The 19058-nt window shown below is 36.2% G+C and overlaps 1 protein-coding gene across 2 annotated transcripts in view; it reads right to left on the bottom strand.

Moving 5' to 3' along the window:
• Positions 1 to 3829: 3829 nt before the first annotated feature.
• The window catches only part of Phex (phosphate regulating endopeptidase homolog X-linked), a 313402-nt gene continuing 298173 nt past the window's right edge, over positions 3830 to 19058 (bottom strand). For both annotated transcript variants that reach the window (XM_045140796.1, XM_004670003.3), the window contains 4 exons: positions 13922 to 13987; positions 12579 to 12683; positions 7728 to 7804; positions 3830 to 5205 (listed from right to left, as the gene is read on the bottom strand). In XM_045140796.1, the coding sequence (XP_044996731.1) occupies positions 5103 to 5205; positions 7728 to 7804; positions 12579 to 12683; positions 13922 to 13987 (351 nt within the window). In that variant the 3' untranslated portion in view covers positions 3830 to 5102. The remainder of the gene's footprint in view (positions 5206 to 7727; positions 7805 to 12578; positions 12684 to 13921; positions 13988 to 19058) is intronic.

Below are 19058 nucleotides of genomic sequence, written 5' to 3' on the forward strand. Positions count from 1 at the left end.
ATGACTCAGCCATTAAAGTTGCTTTCTTGCAAAGCCTGATGGCCCTGGTTCAATTCCACAGTACTCCCATAAATCCAGATGCACTATGTGGCACAGATTTCTGGAGTTCGTAGTGGAAGAAAGTCCTGGTTCACCCATACTCACTCTCTCTGCCTCTATCATCTATCTATCTATCTATCTATCTATCTATCTATCTATCTATCATCTGTATATCTATCTGTCTATCTATCTATCATCATCATCTATCTGCAAGTGAATTTCAGGAACATGTAAATTCCTTAAACTTAGCTGAAATCATTAGCATCCTTTAGATTTTGATCAGATCCACACAGATATGTACCTAAAAATCTAAGTAAACCCAATACCTCTTGGGCCTCCTAAAATCCAAATGACAGAGACCATTAGAAGGAAATTCTGCACATTTTGCTTCCATTCCCTCCAAAGCCTCTTCTTCTTGCCCATGCCCCAGAGAATACTCTGAGATAAACACTCATTTCTATGCATCTTTCCTTCTGCCACTACCCCACACAAAAGCATTCTTACTTTGTGGATAAGCTCATAAAATAAGAATTCTGAATCAGAGTAAAAACTCCAAAAGTGATACCATGAGGCCATACTCACCCACTTATAGCAATTAACTCTCTAGCATTTCATTTCTATTTTCTGTGCATAACCTACTACACAGTAGACAGGCTTAGGAACTTTCAAACTGATTCTTCACTATATTTTAAAACAAATTGGTGCCATAAATGCAATTGAATTAATCAACAGAGCCAGGCATGGTGGTGGATGCCTTTAATCCCAGCACTCAGGAAGCAGAGATAGGAGGATCTCTGTGAGTTCGAGGCCATCCTGAGACTGCATAGTGAATTCCAGGTCAGTCTGGGCTAGAATGATACCCTACCTCGGAAAAAACAAAAAAACAAAAAAATAATAATAATCAACAGAGGAATCTACTTGTCTTACCAGCCTTAACACAACAGTCTACAATGATTTTTGAGAATCTAGCATACCTATGGATTTTTCTAGATACAGGTAGGTGATCACTTTCAGTCTTATACCATATAGTCATTCACTCAGGGTCACCAAGCAATTCCAGTTTTATGAAAGTGCATTGCAAAAAGAAGTTCTAGTAGCCTGAGGGTAGCTATTCTAGAGAACCATACCAGTTAGAAACAAAAGTGCACAGAAACTGAGTTAGGGTTCCAAGTCAAAGGGATTTTCTAAGATCTTAGAAGAAGGTACACTAGCAATGTCCACCAGGAAAGAATTGAGTAATTCCTTCCCTATGTCCCAACCCACACCCCAATGAACTTACATATCATTAAACACTCCATTGTATAATTGTAACCGTTTAGATATTCATCTTCTATGTTAGATCAGACTGTGCAATAAAGTCAAAGACTGTGTATTATCCATATAACCATAGCTGGTTTTGTGATTGAGATATAATGAGTGCTCAGTTACTGCATGCTGAATGAACAACTGTAAATGAACTGGATTATTAAAGAACAGTGAGGTTCTTTGAGCACATAGTGGTTCTTTGGTTTGATAGCAACTGTGATATTCATTGTCATTTTTGTGACACCAGTCCTGTTGTACTAGATGATTTTCTCAGAGACATCCTTTTCTCAGTAGGAATATTATTACAGAGGCAATAAACTGCATCTTATGACTTATATTCTAGAAGAGAATACAATGACCACTTTGCAAATTTCTCCATGTCTAAGGAAAAAGTTACTTCATTCAAGTCCTACTTTCATAAGACAAGAAAGCTAGTCTAGTATGGTGTTTTGTTTACTTGTTTTAGCAAATATTGTCTAACACATACCTAAAGGTCAATAGATATAATAGATTTTAATCACTTTTAAGAAGACAAGAAACAGAACATCTTCAATCAATCTTTATTATCCTTAAAATGATTGTTCTCATTATTTCACAAGGGAAGAAAATACAACCAAATTAGTCTTAGATATCAAAAAACGGCATGATTCAATAACAACTTTCTCTAACCCAGTGGGTCATTGCCACTGATAATAAGATGTTGTATGAAACAACAAGATATTCTTCCATAATTTAAGATATAACTGAGATATTTTGTTAAAATTATCAAATAAGAAGGCTATCAAATACTAAGTGATTATACAAACACTGTTTGAATAAATGTATTAGGAAATAGAGTAATCTAAGGGACGAGGTTAATCCAAAGGTCAGTAATCCAAAGTAAAAAGACTGTCTTTCCTGACTCTTAGATATTTGACAAGTGATTTTAAGCCTTTCCATTTCTCTGGCATGAGCACAACCTGTCTGGCAAGCCACAGTTCCTAGTTTCTTCTTAGTGATGCTCCAGGGCTAAATAAGATAAAAATTTATGTGCTATGCTTTAAGCTCCATTGAGGCAAGGCACTAAATAAACCTGAGAATAATTTATGAATCCCGAGCTTGCATTAGTCATGTCCCAGTCCATCTCATAAAAAGGAAAAAGATGGAAATAGGAGGCCAATGCAAACCACTTGGTGAAAAGCTCAGCAAACTTTGGCCTATGGTGGTAAGGCTAAGCAATACCACTTTAAATACATAGAATCCTTGACTAACCCAGGAGAATTTCACATGCAAAAGAAACTCTTTCTGATGCCCAGATAAGAGTCTACTGGCATAACACCTGGTATATGTGTCAGAGAGTGTAGTGTTATTGCAACCCTAGTATGAGATCCAGTATCTAATTTCTTTTTAATGTACCATAATAATTTTTGTAAAACTTTATGGCTCTTCTCCAATGGATATGCTTAGCAGAGATTACCAAAGTACTGTCTTGTTTTCATAGACACATCCTTAGCCTAGCTTGTCCCATACAGGTGCATCTAGTCTTCCCTGTCACTTAATCAGTGTCTACTTCTTTAATCCATATCAAGAGAAGGACAAGAGTATACCTTGAAAGTTTTAACACGTATGGAAATTCAATCCTTCTAGAAAACAGTCATAACTCCTAGGAATTATTTTGTATTGCTACATTTGATTTTAAATAATGACCATCCCACCAGAAAAAAAAAAATAATAATAAGCTTTCAGGTTACATCAAGTTAAGTTAATCAGGACAAAGGAGTCCAGTCATCCAGAAACTGTGAAAGCTCCAAATGATCACCAACCTGTTGTTCTGAACCAATAAATAACAATAGTATTTCAAATAATTATTTGGTTTTTCAAACACTTTCTCTGACCTGCAGGGATGTGTTTACTTGGATCTTTAAAAAGAAATCTAGAAAGGAAGTACTATTCATATAAATCATGACAAACCTCAGTTACTTTTAAGCATCTAAACACAGCACTCAAACAAGGATTATCTTACATGTCTAAACCAAATCATAATACTTACTCTAGAGAAAATTTATACATTTATAACATTCCTGACATAACACTGTTTGTTTTTAGAAATACAAATCAAGGTCACATTAAACCATGTTAAAAGGAGGAAAGGTAGTTGCCCTTCAAAAGTGTATCCATTTAAAGAGGAGGAAGTCAAGGAGAAAATCATTCTCAGACTAATGCAGCATAATTGTTTTCCTCATGATGGTGCCCCTCCATTTTTCTCCCTCCTGAAGTTCCTATGGTTATTAAAGGACATGCCTCACGTATATGTGCGTGTGTGTGTGTGTGTGTATTTAAATGATGACACAGATGCAAAATGACCTCCTGTGGTTCATCTGACTTTGTCATTTTGCTTTTCAGATTTTTTTCTATTGGCCCACTTAACCCAGCACCTCATGTACAAGGAATAATGTAATGGGGATAGGTGAATTCCCATATTTAAAAAAAAAAAAAAAACATGAAATGCCAAGTAGCCGCTTTAATGCCATTATAATTTTAACCTACATATACATTTGAGTGCCATTACATTTTATTCAACATACAAACATTAAAAGACACAGGTGTTCATTAAAAAGATAATGCTTCAAGGACCAAAGCACAGCACTGCTTTCTTACAGAATTTTTATTATAAGTATTGAAGAGTAAAAACTATGTTACTTAATTCTTTTTGGGAAATTTTTAATTGAATCAATATATCCCAAGATGTCTTCAATTTTTTAAAAGGGCTGAAGTAGAAGAGCATTTTACTCCCTCATATGGTATTTTTCCTTTTGTGCTTAAGGAAAATGAAAGCCCTGATGGGAAATCAGAAAAGCCTTTTCTCAAGGCCTCTCATTTCCAAAGTCAGGTTGCACACATATGAGCATAATGAACTAAAGAGGAATTAGAGGAGAAGCAGTGTCCAGTACCCAAACCACTGATGTCCATAGAGACCAAATCAAATTTTAGGGTTTTCATTTTCTTGTTTCCCTGCTCTGTGACTAGGAGGGTTTTTGTTAATACTTGTGGAACTTAAAGATTCATATTTTTGTTCCTGTTTGATAAATACAAATTCTTCACCTAGTGGGCTTTCTGCTATCTTTGTTCATAATGACTTAAACAGGGCAGTTAGCTACACAAGCTGTAAATTCTGAGGCACAATTTCATTCTAAAAGACTCTGAAATTAAGAATAACAGTTTCATCAAAAATTGTAAAATAGAGATCCAACATATTTCTAATTTAACTACCTTAGATTTAAGAAATGCTAGGTAAGGATTGTCTATGAAATCCAGCACTGCATTCCACAGGGCAGCAAGGCCTTCCATTTTCCACACATCTTCATCACTGAGAGTTACAGCTTACATAGACAAATCTTTTTTTATGAATACAGTCTATGTAGTTCCTCTGCAAAGCTATACATAGAAATTATACATAAACTTAGCTGTGGCTAATCCACTAAATGGACATTAGCAATACCATCAGAGAACAACTTAAGAAAGTAGACTAGAATTTATTTTTGTTAGGTTAACTTTCTAAAGAAACATATTTGGCTCATGTCTTATATTATCTTTTTAAGTCCTATGGCTTTGAACAGAAACTGTTTAGATCCAAGCAAATCATCTACCCAAATAATGAAAAATGCATTAAAAATAAAAGTTCTCAAAGGAAAATAAGCCTAAAAGAGTAGATGAGTGTTTAGTGCCACCTCTGCTAGCACTGGGCAGCTCTCTCAGGACAGAAGAACTCAGCATTCCAGCTACCAGAGTCGGCAGGAGTCCATGCCTCTGTTCATCGTGGAATTAGGTGGACAGTTAAAAGCTTTATGGAATTCTTCAAAGTTGCTAATGGCACCATTAACCCTGAAGAAAGATATGGCAAAGGACATGTTATTTAATTTGTACACATCAACAGGTTTTGGATGAAATAATGCAATACCAGAAGAGATCTTTGCATTTATTTAACTTGTTTACAGGGGGGACACATGAAGTCCAAATTATTAAGTAAATTCCAAAGAAATGAACACCACTAAGATTGTAACCAACATCTCCTCAATGCCAGGCAAATACTCTTATTATTCTTCCAAGAGTCTTCAAAATTTCCTAGAAAACTATATTTTCTCCAAGACTTGGACTTAGTTTTTGTCTAACTTAAAAACACACTTTTGATGAAAAGTATGGCTGACAAAAAAATGGGCTACCTTGAAACACCAAGAAAAAAAAAATCCACATCTTAGTTAAATGTGGAAGCCACTATTTTTTTCATGTGTGCCCATTTTACTACCATGCTGACCAAGACAGGGTATTTCCAGCACTCAGAAGGCCTCCTAGTTTCCCCTACCAATAATATTCACAAAAACTGTTGCCATAGTGATTCTATCACCAGAGCTTTGTCTGCTTTGTGCTTTACATGCATGGAGTGCACAGTAGGTACTCTTTTGCAGTTAGGTTCTTTTGTTCATCATAATGCTGGTAAAAGTCATTCATGTTGTTACATTTCAAATTATGTTAAAATAATTCATTCATTCTACAAAAAGTACTTTCTCTAAATTACCCAACTTTAGAGGTCACATTTACCTAGAATTTGCTCAGCGCAACAGACAACTAATGAATTGGATCTACTTATTACAGATCAGCCATTCCTTGCTGGATTTTAGCTCCAGAATCTAGTGTTCTTGCAAGTTCCTAACTGCAACAAAAACTGCATGTTCCTGCCTAGCACTTTGATTGTAACTGCCTTTTGGAAGTAGAATTTCCACTGTGTGATTTTTCTCTGCCCTTAAAACCCATACATAACACAGACATCAGTAAGAAGCCAGGGCAAAGAAAAAAGAAGCCACCCCTCATCTATTTCTTACTCAACTGAACATTCAAAGGATTGACTAGAAACTCAGCATTCTCGTCACTGACTATTTCTTCTCTAACAACTCCGTTACCTACAGGCATTTGAATGAACGTAATGGCCTGAATCCGACAAATTCTTATAACTTCTTGTGTTTAACTGGAGTATATGGGCAGGGAGACATATTTCATAGTGTGACTCACCCTAGGTAAGTGTTAAAAATAGAATATAGTTGATGATGAGTAAGCATACTCTATAAATTATCAGCAAAAATCCTACATTACAGGCAACTAGTTAGTAAAAGGAAATTAGGTTCCAAAACTTATCTGTTGAGTAATTAATCTACTGTGTGGTTTCATTTGCACCATTTGTCAGTGGGAGCACATTTTATTCCATTAGAAACTGTCAGCCTTCATGACAGTTTAGCCCAGTGGGGGAGAATTTCCAACACAGTGATTAGATTTTTATGCTACTGGGTAATTTATAGTCAATTTTTGAAGCATTTCTAAGGCAACGTTTTAGGAATAAGATTTTAAAATATAGATCAAATTTTAGATGACTTTCTCGCAATATGCTAATGAATTCATTTAAATATTAAATGTAAAGATATACAGGTATAATATGTTCTAAGAAAAGAATAAGTATAAATTATTATGGCTCCTTGCATTTCTCTTTATAATTAACTGTCTTCTACTATAGAAAATTTCTCTCATAGAACTTAGCACAGGGCAAGTAATATCAACCTTAATTTTGTTTTTACTTAATATTTTATATATTCTGACAATGCAATTAATCCTTTTCCTTTCATATATAAGCAATTGTTTCAAAATATGATGTGAGATGAAATTTAAAATGCAATGTCCCTGATTCTAGATATTAATTATAATTACTAAATATCACTATATATCTTCCTTGTTCAGAACTATTCAGAAAAAGGATATCTATCTGCTCATGTTTGTTGGCTAGCTGTATGGATGAAACAAGAGATATGCTATAGAGTCTTCTTCAGCAGGAAACAAGCCAGAGGTCTATATGTATTAAGGTAGAATGGACCCAAACACATCCTTTTCTCAGACAATAAAGTCTTTTTTATTGGCCCAGCCACCTCCCAAAAAGAAAACAGGTGATTGGATCAATTCAGTATTTCAATTTACTGAATACCTCTAAAGCATTTATGCCATCCATAGGTTGCTGACCTCCAAATGCTAGAACTTAATAAATGCAACCAGATACTAAAACTGTGATTTATATTGCAATTACTTTTGGAGCCTCACACATGTCTTGATACAATGCTTGAGTAGAGGTGAGCACTAGTGCTCACCAGCAGGCATCTAGGTGCAAAGACACTGAGAAGACCAGGTCATTACTAATGAAAGAAAAGACCTTAGTTTCTTTTGGGTCATATTTAATTGTCTCCAAAATGGAAAAATCACAGTTCACTTTGCAGGCTTTTGTTCATAACACCTGTCTGGCATCACACTGGGATGACTGGGGTAGGGGGAGATACTCAGTTCAATCTGGCATCATCCACTTGCCCATTTACCTAAATTGTGGAGGACTGTGAGCACCAATTTGAACTTGTTCTCTGGCAGCTTCTGGTCTGTAGGAATTGCATCTCACCTAGAAGATAAAGCCATCCCCATAAACATGCTTCCATTCCAATTATACATTTCTTCCTACTTTATTAATTGTTCCAAATTATATTCATGCATAATTTTAGAATCAGTGAATGACAGTTTTGGTACATCAGATAAAACATTCATCAGTAGTAATATCTATCACTCCAATCCTCAGAGCAGCAGATTTTATCAATATGAATCCCACAATTTCAAAAAATTAGGAAGGTTTTCAGACAAGTGATTTAAATCAAGAGAATCACATATGTGTCGAGGAATTGACCAGTGAATTCATTCAATTAATTTAGTGACTTAAAGAACCCTTATCAAATTTAACCATACTTATTATAAGCAATAAAATGAATCAGCCATTGGTGATTGGGTATATTCAGGAGAAGTTACTCTCATGCCCCCATGTGTCTTGCTTTCTTCACACTAGTCTGAGACTGAAACAGGTCTCCATTTCCTTTAAAGTTAGACATAACTATCTAACATATTCTGACCAATGACTATGAGAAGTTATAGTTCCTGGTAGAAATTTTAATAGCCTGACTAAAATTTTAAGTTTCAAGAAGAATTTAACATTCTACCTTTAGGACCAAGGCACAGTTTCCTCATATTTCTTTCCCATTCATTTGGTGACCGTAGAAGCACATGTCAAGATAAAGACTCAAAACCCCATGTCCTTGAATGTCCTTGAAAGGATAAGCAGACCCCTACTACTAGCATATGTGGGACAAGGGGCAAGAACAAGAAAGGAAATTTCATGGTGTTGTTTGTACAGCATAACCTACTGAATCCTGATGTGAAGCACATCCTGAAATATGAAATAATCTTAAAATATGAATAGCTCTAGGACACATAAATATGTGGGAAGACATTCTAAGTGGTAGGGGAAGTGAGAAAATTATGAATTACAAGATTATCTGTAGGCAATTATTGTCTACTAAATAAGTAAAAATGGACATGTAAAGAACCAGAAGGGTAAAGAAGACACCAACTACAGGGATACAGGGAATGGGAAAGGTGATGGGATGCTATGGTTTAATAAAGATAAACCACCTGTCATTGGGCTTCCAAATATGGTATTAAAGGTATTTTTGTATCATTTAATTTCCTCAAATATATTTCTTCTTCTATACTTTCCTTACATTATTATATAGTATTGTCATTGTTTCAAATGTCATTTAAGAGTTTTCTGAAAACACATTATGGTTGTTAACTATTCTCTAATATCTTCCCAGGACAGAAAACAATGTGTTCCTTATAAGAAGATCACTCCGATGTGCAAAAGATTGAAAAATCTCATTTTATTGATGGTAAAGGTTCTAAGATAAATTTCTCATTAGGCATTAAAAATAGATCTGTTCTTTTCCTCCTAAATAACTTTAGCTTAAAATAAATCACATAGGGTTTAGTGCTATATTTGAAGACATTTTACTCCTATAATTGCAGCATGACTGTCAATTACTTTATTTCATTTATGCAGTTGTTATGGACTGGATATAAATAGTAAGAACTTATGGACATTTATACATTATCCTCTAGATCAGAAGTTAGCAAACTTTTCTGTAAAGTGACACATGATAAATATTTTAAGCTTTGAAAACCATAAGGTCCATGTTTAAACCCTTATCCTCTGTTATAACACAAAACCAACCATAGAAAATGTATAAGTGAGTGTGGTTGTTTTCAAATGAAACATTGTTTATTTTAAAAGAAGGCAGCAGACCATACGTGTTCCTAGTTTGCCAACTCTATCTCTAGAAATCTTGTATTTTTTGGATGCTTACTTTTATATCTGACCCACTACTTACACAAAATAAAGTCTCCTTAGTTGAATAGTGTTAGTCTTATCTTTTATAAGCAATTGCTAAAAAGATGAAGCATCTTCAGTACATCCAACCTCTTTGCTGGGAGTTGTAGAAGCATATAAGAAGCATAAGAATCTGGAGGATTGGATGTGGGGATAAAACAGAAAGCCTTGAGCATTTTGAGAGCAATCAAGTACTCGACTGCATGGCAATGAAGGTAAAAGTAAGAGTTAGAGATACAAGAAAATAACAAGGACTAGAGTCCTTAAGGGAAAAGTTCATGTAAAATGGGGGAGGGGGGAGGCTAAGGTCAACATGAATCCTGAAGGAAGATATGGGATGAAACAATTTTGTGGAATTGTAGATTGTAGGAAGGAAGACACATCATAAAGAATCAGAAGCATGGCCACAGAGACAATAATAGTGTGACATTATGAAATGGAAGCAGGGATACCTAGCTGGCTAAGACTGAGGATTCTGGCATTAAATGGAGCTCTGGGGAATGAAAAAGGATCAGATGAAGTTGAATCAGGCTGAGACCTTTGAAAGTCAGATAGAAGTTCTGTCCCCAGTGTGGTAGATATTTGGCAAACACTGTAGCTCTTTTGGCAAGTCAGTAATGAAATTAAAGTGGCATTTCAGTGGAATGTAAAACATTGACACAAGTTGCTGAAATCAGGAAAACATGACATAAGGCAGTTGGAATAATTCATAGCATAAGATCTCAAAATTTAGCCTAGAAAAAATGAGACAGGGTAATGGGAATGGTATGAGCTGAGTGTTTATGTCTCTTTTGAATCCCTATAGTAAATTAACCTTTATCCCAATGTGATGATATTCAGAGGTAGGGTCTTTGAATATTAGTTTATAAGAGTGGAGCCATCATGGACAAAATTGCTGCCCTTAGAAGAAGCCAAACAGATCTATTTTTCTTTTTCAGAAGGAAGTGTGAACTCAGGACAACCAAAACATCTATCAACAAGACTCCCTGGTAGGAGATGAATGACCCTTCACACATCAGCCAGAGCCCAGGTGGAAGGAACCACAGAGGAATTGGCGAAATGAGCAACAGTGCTGCTTCCATGACAAGCCTAAGAACCAGTGCCAGGGTGATGGAGACAGACCGTGAGGATAGTCAAAATGCACTAAAGCAGAAATCCAGAAACTACTGAGAGCTCAATACTAAAGTAGGCTTAAAACACGCCCATCACAGCTCAGGGAATTTTCGTAAGAGGGGGCAGAAAAATTGGAAAAGCTACAGGATGGGAGGGAATATTTAGAGGTATTGTCCCTCCACAGTGACTGACTGCTGCTCTCACAACTCATAACCCACAACCCCATTGTGAATATCAGCAATCCCACTGAGGATGACCCTCAGTGGGAGCAGGGTGTAGGGAAATGATGGTACCAACACATGATGTGTCCATACAAAGCAGATAGTCCTCACCAGACCCACATTGGCTGGCATTCTTATGTGAGATTTCCACCCCCAGGTCTATAACAAATAAATTTCTGTTGTTTATAAGCCACCCAGTTTATGGTACTTTACAACCTGAACTACCTAAAACATGAGAGAATTAGATGCTGCATCTTAAAATCACTTAAAAGAAAGCATCTCTAGCTTTTGTCATGTATGTCACAAAGATGAGGTCATATAAAGAAGACCGAAGAATCCATAGAAACACAAATACTGGAAGATCGGACTGTTGATGGGCATGGGAACATTTAAAAAGAAAGCCATTTTGTTGATGACTGCAGTTTGTTGTCATAAAGTTGATAAATGATAATTAGTTTACTGTTGTAAACTATTTGGAGAGAAAATCTCCCAAACAGGTGAGAATTCCTTAACCAGAGTCAATTGAAGACCATTTGAGGATAAATGAGTATACTGAGGAATGAGTACAAAGACTTGGGAACAAAAGGTTATGCTGATTAAAACTTTAATCCCAGCACTTGGGAGGCAGAGGTAGGAGGATCACCATGAGTTCAAGGCCACCCTGAGACTGTGAATTCCAGGTCAGCCTGGGCTAGAGTGAGACCCTACCTCGAAAAACCAAAAAAAAAAAAAAAAAAAAAAAACCCACAAAACTTTTGTCTAGCATTGGGCACATGTATAGTAATTAGCCAAATGTGACACTATGCATTAGAACCTTTATCAACATGTCCCTTACTCCTTTGAAAATGTTGCATGTGCATTTATGATATAAACCAGTACAATAACCAGTAATAGAATTGGTACTGGCCTCATTAACCAAATAGAATCAAACACAGAATTGTGTCTAACACACATTTTTTTTTCAGTTTTGTTCCATGAAAGGATTAAACTTGAGAAAGAATGGCATGATTCTCCTTGCCTTTGCTGTTCTTTTTTATGCACCAATAGTTCTTACATATTCATTAACATTTGGTAATCAAAGTCTGAGGGTGCCCCATGGGTTAAAGGTGAGAGAACAAAGTCAGCAAATGAGCAAAATAAAAAGCAATAATGTAGAAAAGAATAGATCCATGAAAGCCAAAGAATGTTATTGGAAATGGTTACAACAGTGCTACATACATTAAGAAGTCAAGATATATTGATGATCTATCAAGTCAGTTATCATAGGCCTGGTAACCCACTTAGTTAATATCCATAAATTCTGATTCAATTGGTTAATTATTTATGACCCCTAGGATGTTAAAATGGAATTTATCCATTACTCTAGAGGCAGAGGTAGGAGGATCATCAAGAGGTCAAGGCCAACCTGAGACTACATAGTGAATTCCATGTCAGCCTGGGCTACAGCAACAACCTACCTTAAAAAACAGGGGAAAAAAAATACCTTGGAATTTATCTCTAAAACAATCAGCAAGACAAAATTTTGGTTATAATCAAAGTTATACCACTGAACCTTTATTCCAAACCATTAAGTGCACACATTAATGTCCTGTGTTTCATCTGTGACTACCCTACCTCAGTTTACTCACATGAGCATAACTCAGGAAAAAGAGCTGGTTGTTGGTGAATGAGATGCCCGGTAGGAGAGACTCCTCCACTCCCTGCCTTCTGTCACGTATCCATTTCCTGTAAGCCTAGTGAAAGAAAAATAGATTATACCTGTAATGGTAGGTATTCTCCTTTCTCATACAGCACAAAATATTAACTACATATTCCTGCCATGTGAAAAATGCATTGTATCAAGTTTTCCTAGAAGAAAACAATTACTTGGAAATGCAAGTGAATTCAGGTACCTGTGTAAAAGAACTGTTTACTTTATAGTGTCAGGCAAACATGACCATTTGGGATACTGAGGCAGTTGTATTGCTATGAGTTTAAGGCCAGTCTAGGCTACAGAGTAAGGCCCTGTCTCAAAAAATAGAAAAAAAAAAAGCCTTACATTCCATAGACAACAAAACAGCCAGGCCAAAAATTCAAATTTAAGCAACTCTTAACAAGGTGTTCATCTTAACATTGGACAAACAAATCTGACACTATATATAATTTCTATAGCAAAAAATCTGGGTCAACATATTATTTTTTATTTTGCCAACTAACAGGAAAAAAACTATTTTTCTATTATCATTTTATAAATTCAAATACTTTTTTTTTGTTTATTCGAGGTAGGGTCTCACTCTACACCAGGCTAAACTGGAATTCACTACGTAGTCTCAGGGTGGCCTTGAACTCACAGTGATCCTCCTATCTCTGCCTCCAAAGTGCTGAGATTAAAGGTGTGTGCCACCACTCCCAGCTCAAATACATTTTAACTAGAGTATAGGGATGATAACACCCTGGAGTAACATCCTGATCTTTCAAGTAATGCAGTTAACGTTATACATACTTTTCCATAGTATCTCCATGTTTCTTTCTTTACCACACCCTGAGGGTGATGAAGACACTCTTATAGAGCCTTACCTGCCCCAATAGATGAGAACTAGCCTCAGACCATAAGTTAGAAGTTTGATATTTGAAGAGAAAGTGATATGAAAGAATAAAAAACTATACTTAAGAAAAACTCACATATACTTAGCCCCAAGGAGATTCTTATAGTATACTTGATATGATTTCAGTATATTCCTTGAGAATTACCTTTTAAATTGACATTTTTTTAGGTAATATTATCCTTTAGGTTAAATTTATACCCCAAAAGAAAAAAATGTAGTTGTATTTGTCTAATACAGTGCAACAGAGTCAATGGACAAATACAAACATATTTACAGAGATTCCAGAACATACAGGTCTTCATCAATGTGCCTGTGGTACACATTGTGATGCACATAGCACTCCAGGGCTTGATTTTTAAAACCACAACAAATGTAGCAGTGCATACCCTAAAAGCTTCTCGCAGGCCTCCATTATCAGCAATATTTTCTCCCAGGGTCCTCTTCCCCTTCACCTAAGAAGAAACAAAAGCAAAACTAAAAAAGATATAAGGTCAACTATTATTCAGCATAAGGTATATAAATATTATATCAAGCAAATGTGTCATATTTTAAAGAGCAAATTATATCCAATAAATTAGAAGCAGTCATAATATATTGTGAGGCAGCAAACTAACCCCAGCAAGGTGTTTCTGAATATAGTAATTTCAATCTTAATTACACTCTATATTACTTTCTCACCTACCTCTTCATTCTCACCAATTGAGCTAGCGCCAATAAAATGTTAATATTCTCACTGGCTCTGGTTTAATGGGAAAAAAAATAGAAACGTCAACACAAAAATGACTTTCCTTGACTAACTTACATAATTTGGAGTGTTCTTATTGTTCTTCTGTTTCTAAAATTTGCCATCTACACAGGAACCAGATTTCAAGATCAACCATTATCATTTTGCCTTCAGCGATTTCCATGAAAAATTAAAAAGAGGGTTATTCTCTTGGGGAACAAAAATCAAATCGAAGTGGTACAGACTGCAAGGTCGAGGTTTGAAATATGTATGACACCCAGCCAAGCATAGTCAAGAACTTCTCAACTGTTTCTTAAAACCTTAAATGAGCTAGGATGAAAATATTCTAAATCTATGCACCCCACAAACTAAAACCAACCTGTCATTTGTTTTGAATGGGATTTTCACTTTCTTTTCAACGACTAGGGTAGGGAGATAAAAAGAAAAATGGTATCCTGTGGCAAATAAAAATTATATGAAATCCAAATTTCAGTGTCCATAAACCAAGTTTTATGGAAAGACAAACCTATTAACATATACTATGTATTTGCTCTCTTTCTACAGGGATGCTTAGTAATTGCAACAGAAACCATGCACCCCATAATGCATAATGTGTTTACAATCTAGCCAAAAGTTTGCAAACTCCTATGTACTGGGTAGAATAATGACCTCCCAAAACTACCTACATCAAAATCCCCAGGGCTTTGGAAATATATTACCCTATAATGAGAAAACAGACTTTTAAGATGTGATGAAGTCCAGGATCTTGAGATAGGGATATTATCCTGGATGATGCAGATGGGCCAAATGTAATTATAGTGGTTCTTATTAGACAAAAAGAAAGCCAAAAGAGTCAGAGCGATGTACTAATCATTGCTGGCTTTGAAGGGAAGGAGCCATGAAACAAGAAATGCAGGCAGCCTCTAAAAATTAGAAAATACACGGGACAGGTTCTTCCCTAGTCACTCTACAAAGAAAGACATCCTTGCTAACACTTTTATTTTAAGATTTGAGACTTGTGCCACACTTTTGACATACAGATTTATATGGTAATAAATTTGTGGTGTTTTTTTTTAATTTTTTTTTTAATTTATTTATTTGAGAGAGACAGACACACAGAGAGAAAGACAGATAGAGGGAGAGAGAGAGAATGGGCGCGCCAGGGCTTCCAGCCTCTGCAAACGAACTCCAGACGCGTGCGCCCCCTTGTGCATCTGGCTAACGTGGGACCTGGGGAACCGAGCCTCGAACCGGGGTCCTTAGGCTTCACAGGCAAGCGCTTAACCGCTAAGCCATCTCTCCAGCCCTGTGGTGTTTTTAAGCAACTAAGTTTATAGTGATTTGTTACACCAGCAATAGGAAACCCACATACTCTACCCTAAACTCTTTAAGCCTTCCTGTACTTTTCTTTTAGGCTAGCTCAATTGCTGATATATGTATGAATCAATGCTATCAAATAAAAATAAATCTTTGGAAAACATTATTCATTGTTATCACCTATGACCCATTTTGTTTTAGCCCTCAAAAGTTACTATGCCAAGGCTGGAGAGATAGCCCAGTAGTTGAAGGGGCTTGCTTGCAAAGCTTGATGGCACAGGCTTGATTCTCCAGTACCCAGATAAATACAGGCACACAAAGTTGTGCATGCATCTGGAGTTCATGTTTGCAGCGATGGGAGGTCCGGGTATGCCAGTGCTCTCCTACTTGCTCTCCCCTTTCTACATTTACTTTCTGTCTCTCAAATAAATATTATTTTAAAAAGTTACCACCTCAGGGCTGAAGAGATGGATCAGTGGTTAAAGTGCTTTCCTGCAAAGCATAACAACACAAATTCAATTCCCAGTACCCACATAAAGCCAGTTTTACAAAGTGAAGTTAGTTTGTTTGCTGTGGCTGGAAGCCTTGGTGTTCCCTCTCTCCCTCCCTCCCTCTCTCTCTCCCTCTCTCTCTCTCTCTCTCTCTCTCTCTCTCTCTCTCCCTCCCTCCCTCTTTGCTTGCAAAACTAAATAAATAAAATTATTTTTAATTTTTGTAAATCATTTTATTTACTTATTTATTAGATACAGAGGGAGAGAGGGAGGGAGAATGAGCATACCAGGGCCTCTAGCCACTGCAAACAAACTCCAGTAGTGTGTGCCACAATGTGCATCTGGCTAACATGGGACCTGGAGAATTGAACCTGGGTCCTTAGGCTTGGCAGGCAAGTGCCTTAAATGCTAAGCCATCTCTCCAGCCCTAAAATCTTTTTTTTTTTTTTTTTTTTTTTTTGGTTTTTCGAGGTAGGGTCTCACTCTGGTCCAGGCTGACCTGGAATTAACTCTGTAGTCTCAGGGTGGCCTTGAACTCACGGCGATCCTCCTACCTCTGCCTCCCGAGTGCTGGGATTAAAGGCATGCGCCACCACGCCCGGCCCTAAAATCTTTTTTATTTTTTAATAAAAAGAAGTTACTACTCCATCTTTACATGCATTTTTTCCCTTCTTCTACACTCCTATGAGGTAAGGGATATTATCACTACCTTTAAACAAATGAGAATTTTGGAGTTCAGACTGTACAACAGATGTTGATAGCCAATATGATTTCCTTTTCTACCAGTATTGTGTAACCATTCCTGTAACTGCCAAGGCTAAAGAAGTTAACCTCAGCTTATTGGAGTTACCTTACCTGGAAATTGCTGGAGGTCACACCTCACTTTTCAGTAACTCTCTGATATAGGTAAATCTTCCCAGTCCCTTGTTCCTGGGCTGAACAATGTATGTGGTTCAATTTATGCTTCAGAACCATCTTTAGGATAAAGGCAAATCTAAATTTTCCCTGAAACCAATATCTTATCCTCACTTCCTTACAAATTTCTCATAAAACTACTTCCTCAATGAATCACTGGCCTAAGGAGCTCTTCCTTGTGTGTTTGCTGGCAATAAAGCACACCTAAGAAAAAATAACTAAGCAAACTACCCACATTGTCAGGGATTTAATCACAAGACTCTTTTGTCTCCTAAGAAGTTGTTCTACAATATATACCTTCTCAAGTCTCAATGTTTCTTGGCCGTACTTATAGCTTGAATTTATTTCTAAGCTTTATATATCCAAATTAGAAACTTTGCAGTAGCCTCATGCCCCTGGCTTCTCACACTCTTTACCATTTAAGTGAACAAATGACCACTAGGTTTGGCCTCTAGAAACTCACTAGCTTCTGACATTTTGTACCTGTAGTAACCCACCCATACGCCTTCCCAGTCACTGCAAAGAAAGTGTCAGGCACAGAGGACTAGTTTTTACAAATGAAACTCAAAAAATAATAATAATAAAGCCTGGCTCTTTTTTGTCCACAAAGGAAAAAGCCCCACACATACACACAGTCTTGTGGAAATGAGATTGAACTTATTTCTGATGGTTATGTGAATTTATGGTGAGTTAGACATGCCCTTGCTATCATCCTTGTAATAAAAGTATACATTTGTCAGAATTAAGTTTGAATATCTCACACTTTGGGCAAAATGGATGCTGAAGAATAGTCTACATATATATTATCCATGTATAGTATGATTCTGTAGTCATATAGTTTGAAACTCTAATCCAAACTAGATCATGAGCAGACCAGCTCTCTGAGCCTCAATTTCTTCACATATGAAATATGCATACCCTGAAATATGTATACCTCTCAAGATAAGTATGAGGATTGCATTTATTTCAATTAAGACAAAACGTTAACATATGTTCTAAAGATAAAAATCACCAGAAAATATTTATTTTCTCCTCTCAGTTCTCCTATTGTTTTTACAGCCACAAAGTCTTTGGTTCAGTTTCTTCTAGGGTACTTTTGAGAATTCCACAAAGCACCCAAAATGTTAAGTACCTTTTACTGAGAAATTTCTACATACCAGGCATTATACTGAAGCTTTACATTACTTTACTCACTTAATTCTTACAGTATACTTATGACTTCAGAAATATTTTCCCACTGTACTGATGAAGACCCAGGAACATTAAATAACATATCCACATTCCTAAAACTAGAAATTTATCTCAGTGTATATGAGATTCTAACCTTTCGTTGGCGTAATTATACATATTCATGGGGTTGAACATATTTAAATTCATACATATTGTATGATGATCAAATCACACTTATAAACATATTTAGCACTTTAAGCTTTCATTGTATCCTTATATTGAATATATTAAAAATCTTTTCTTTTAGCTATTTCAAAATAACAATACATTATTCTTAATTAGATTTACTTTACTGAATAATAGAACACAAGAACTTATTCCTTCTATGAATTATAAGTTTCCATTCATTTTTCACAGCAGACATGGAGCCCAAGGCTAACTTCATGCACACTAGGCATGCAGTCTAGTATTAACCTATACTCTCAGCCTTAGAGGCTATCTTTTTAATTTGTTTATTTGGGTGGGTGGGTGGGGTGGGTGAGATGTCTGTGGAGATCAGAAGACAATTTTGGGGTGTTAGTAATCCACCTTTTTTTTTTTTTTTGAAACAGGGTCTCTTGTTACAGCAAACAAACTGCCAGACTGCAAGTAAACATCAGACAAGCTGGCTCAGGAGGTTTGGATCCTCATGGCTCTGCTTTCCATTGCATGTTAGGATCACAGATACATGCATCACTTTGTATCTGATCTTATGTGGGTGTTAAAGAATTGAACTTGGACAGGAAGGCTTTGCAAACAAGCCACTTTAACTGCTAGGCCATCTCCCCAGACCCTCAAGATTCTCATTATTTTTAATTATATTTAATTATTTATTTGAGAAATAGAGAGAGGCAAATAGAGAGAGAA

The sequence above is a fragment of the Jaculus jaculus genome, chromosome X (assembly GCF_020740685.1).
Source record: "Jaculus jaculus isolate mJacJac1 chromosome X, mJacJac1.mat.Y.cur, whole genome shotgun sequence".
In the NCBI taxonomy this organism is placed as follows: domain Eukaryota; kingdom Metazoa; phylum Chordata; class Mammalia; order Rodentia; family Dipodidae; genus Jaculus; species Jaculus jaculus.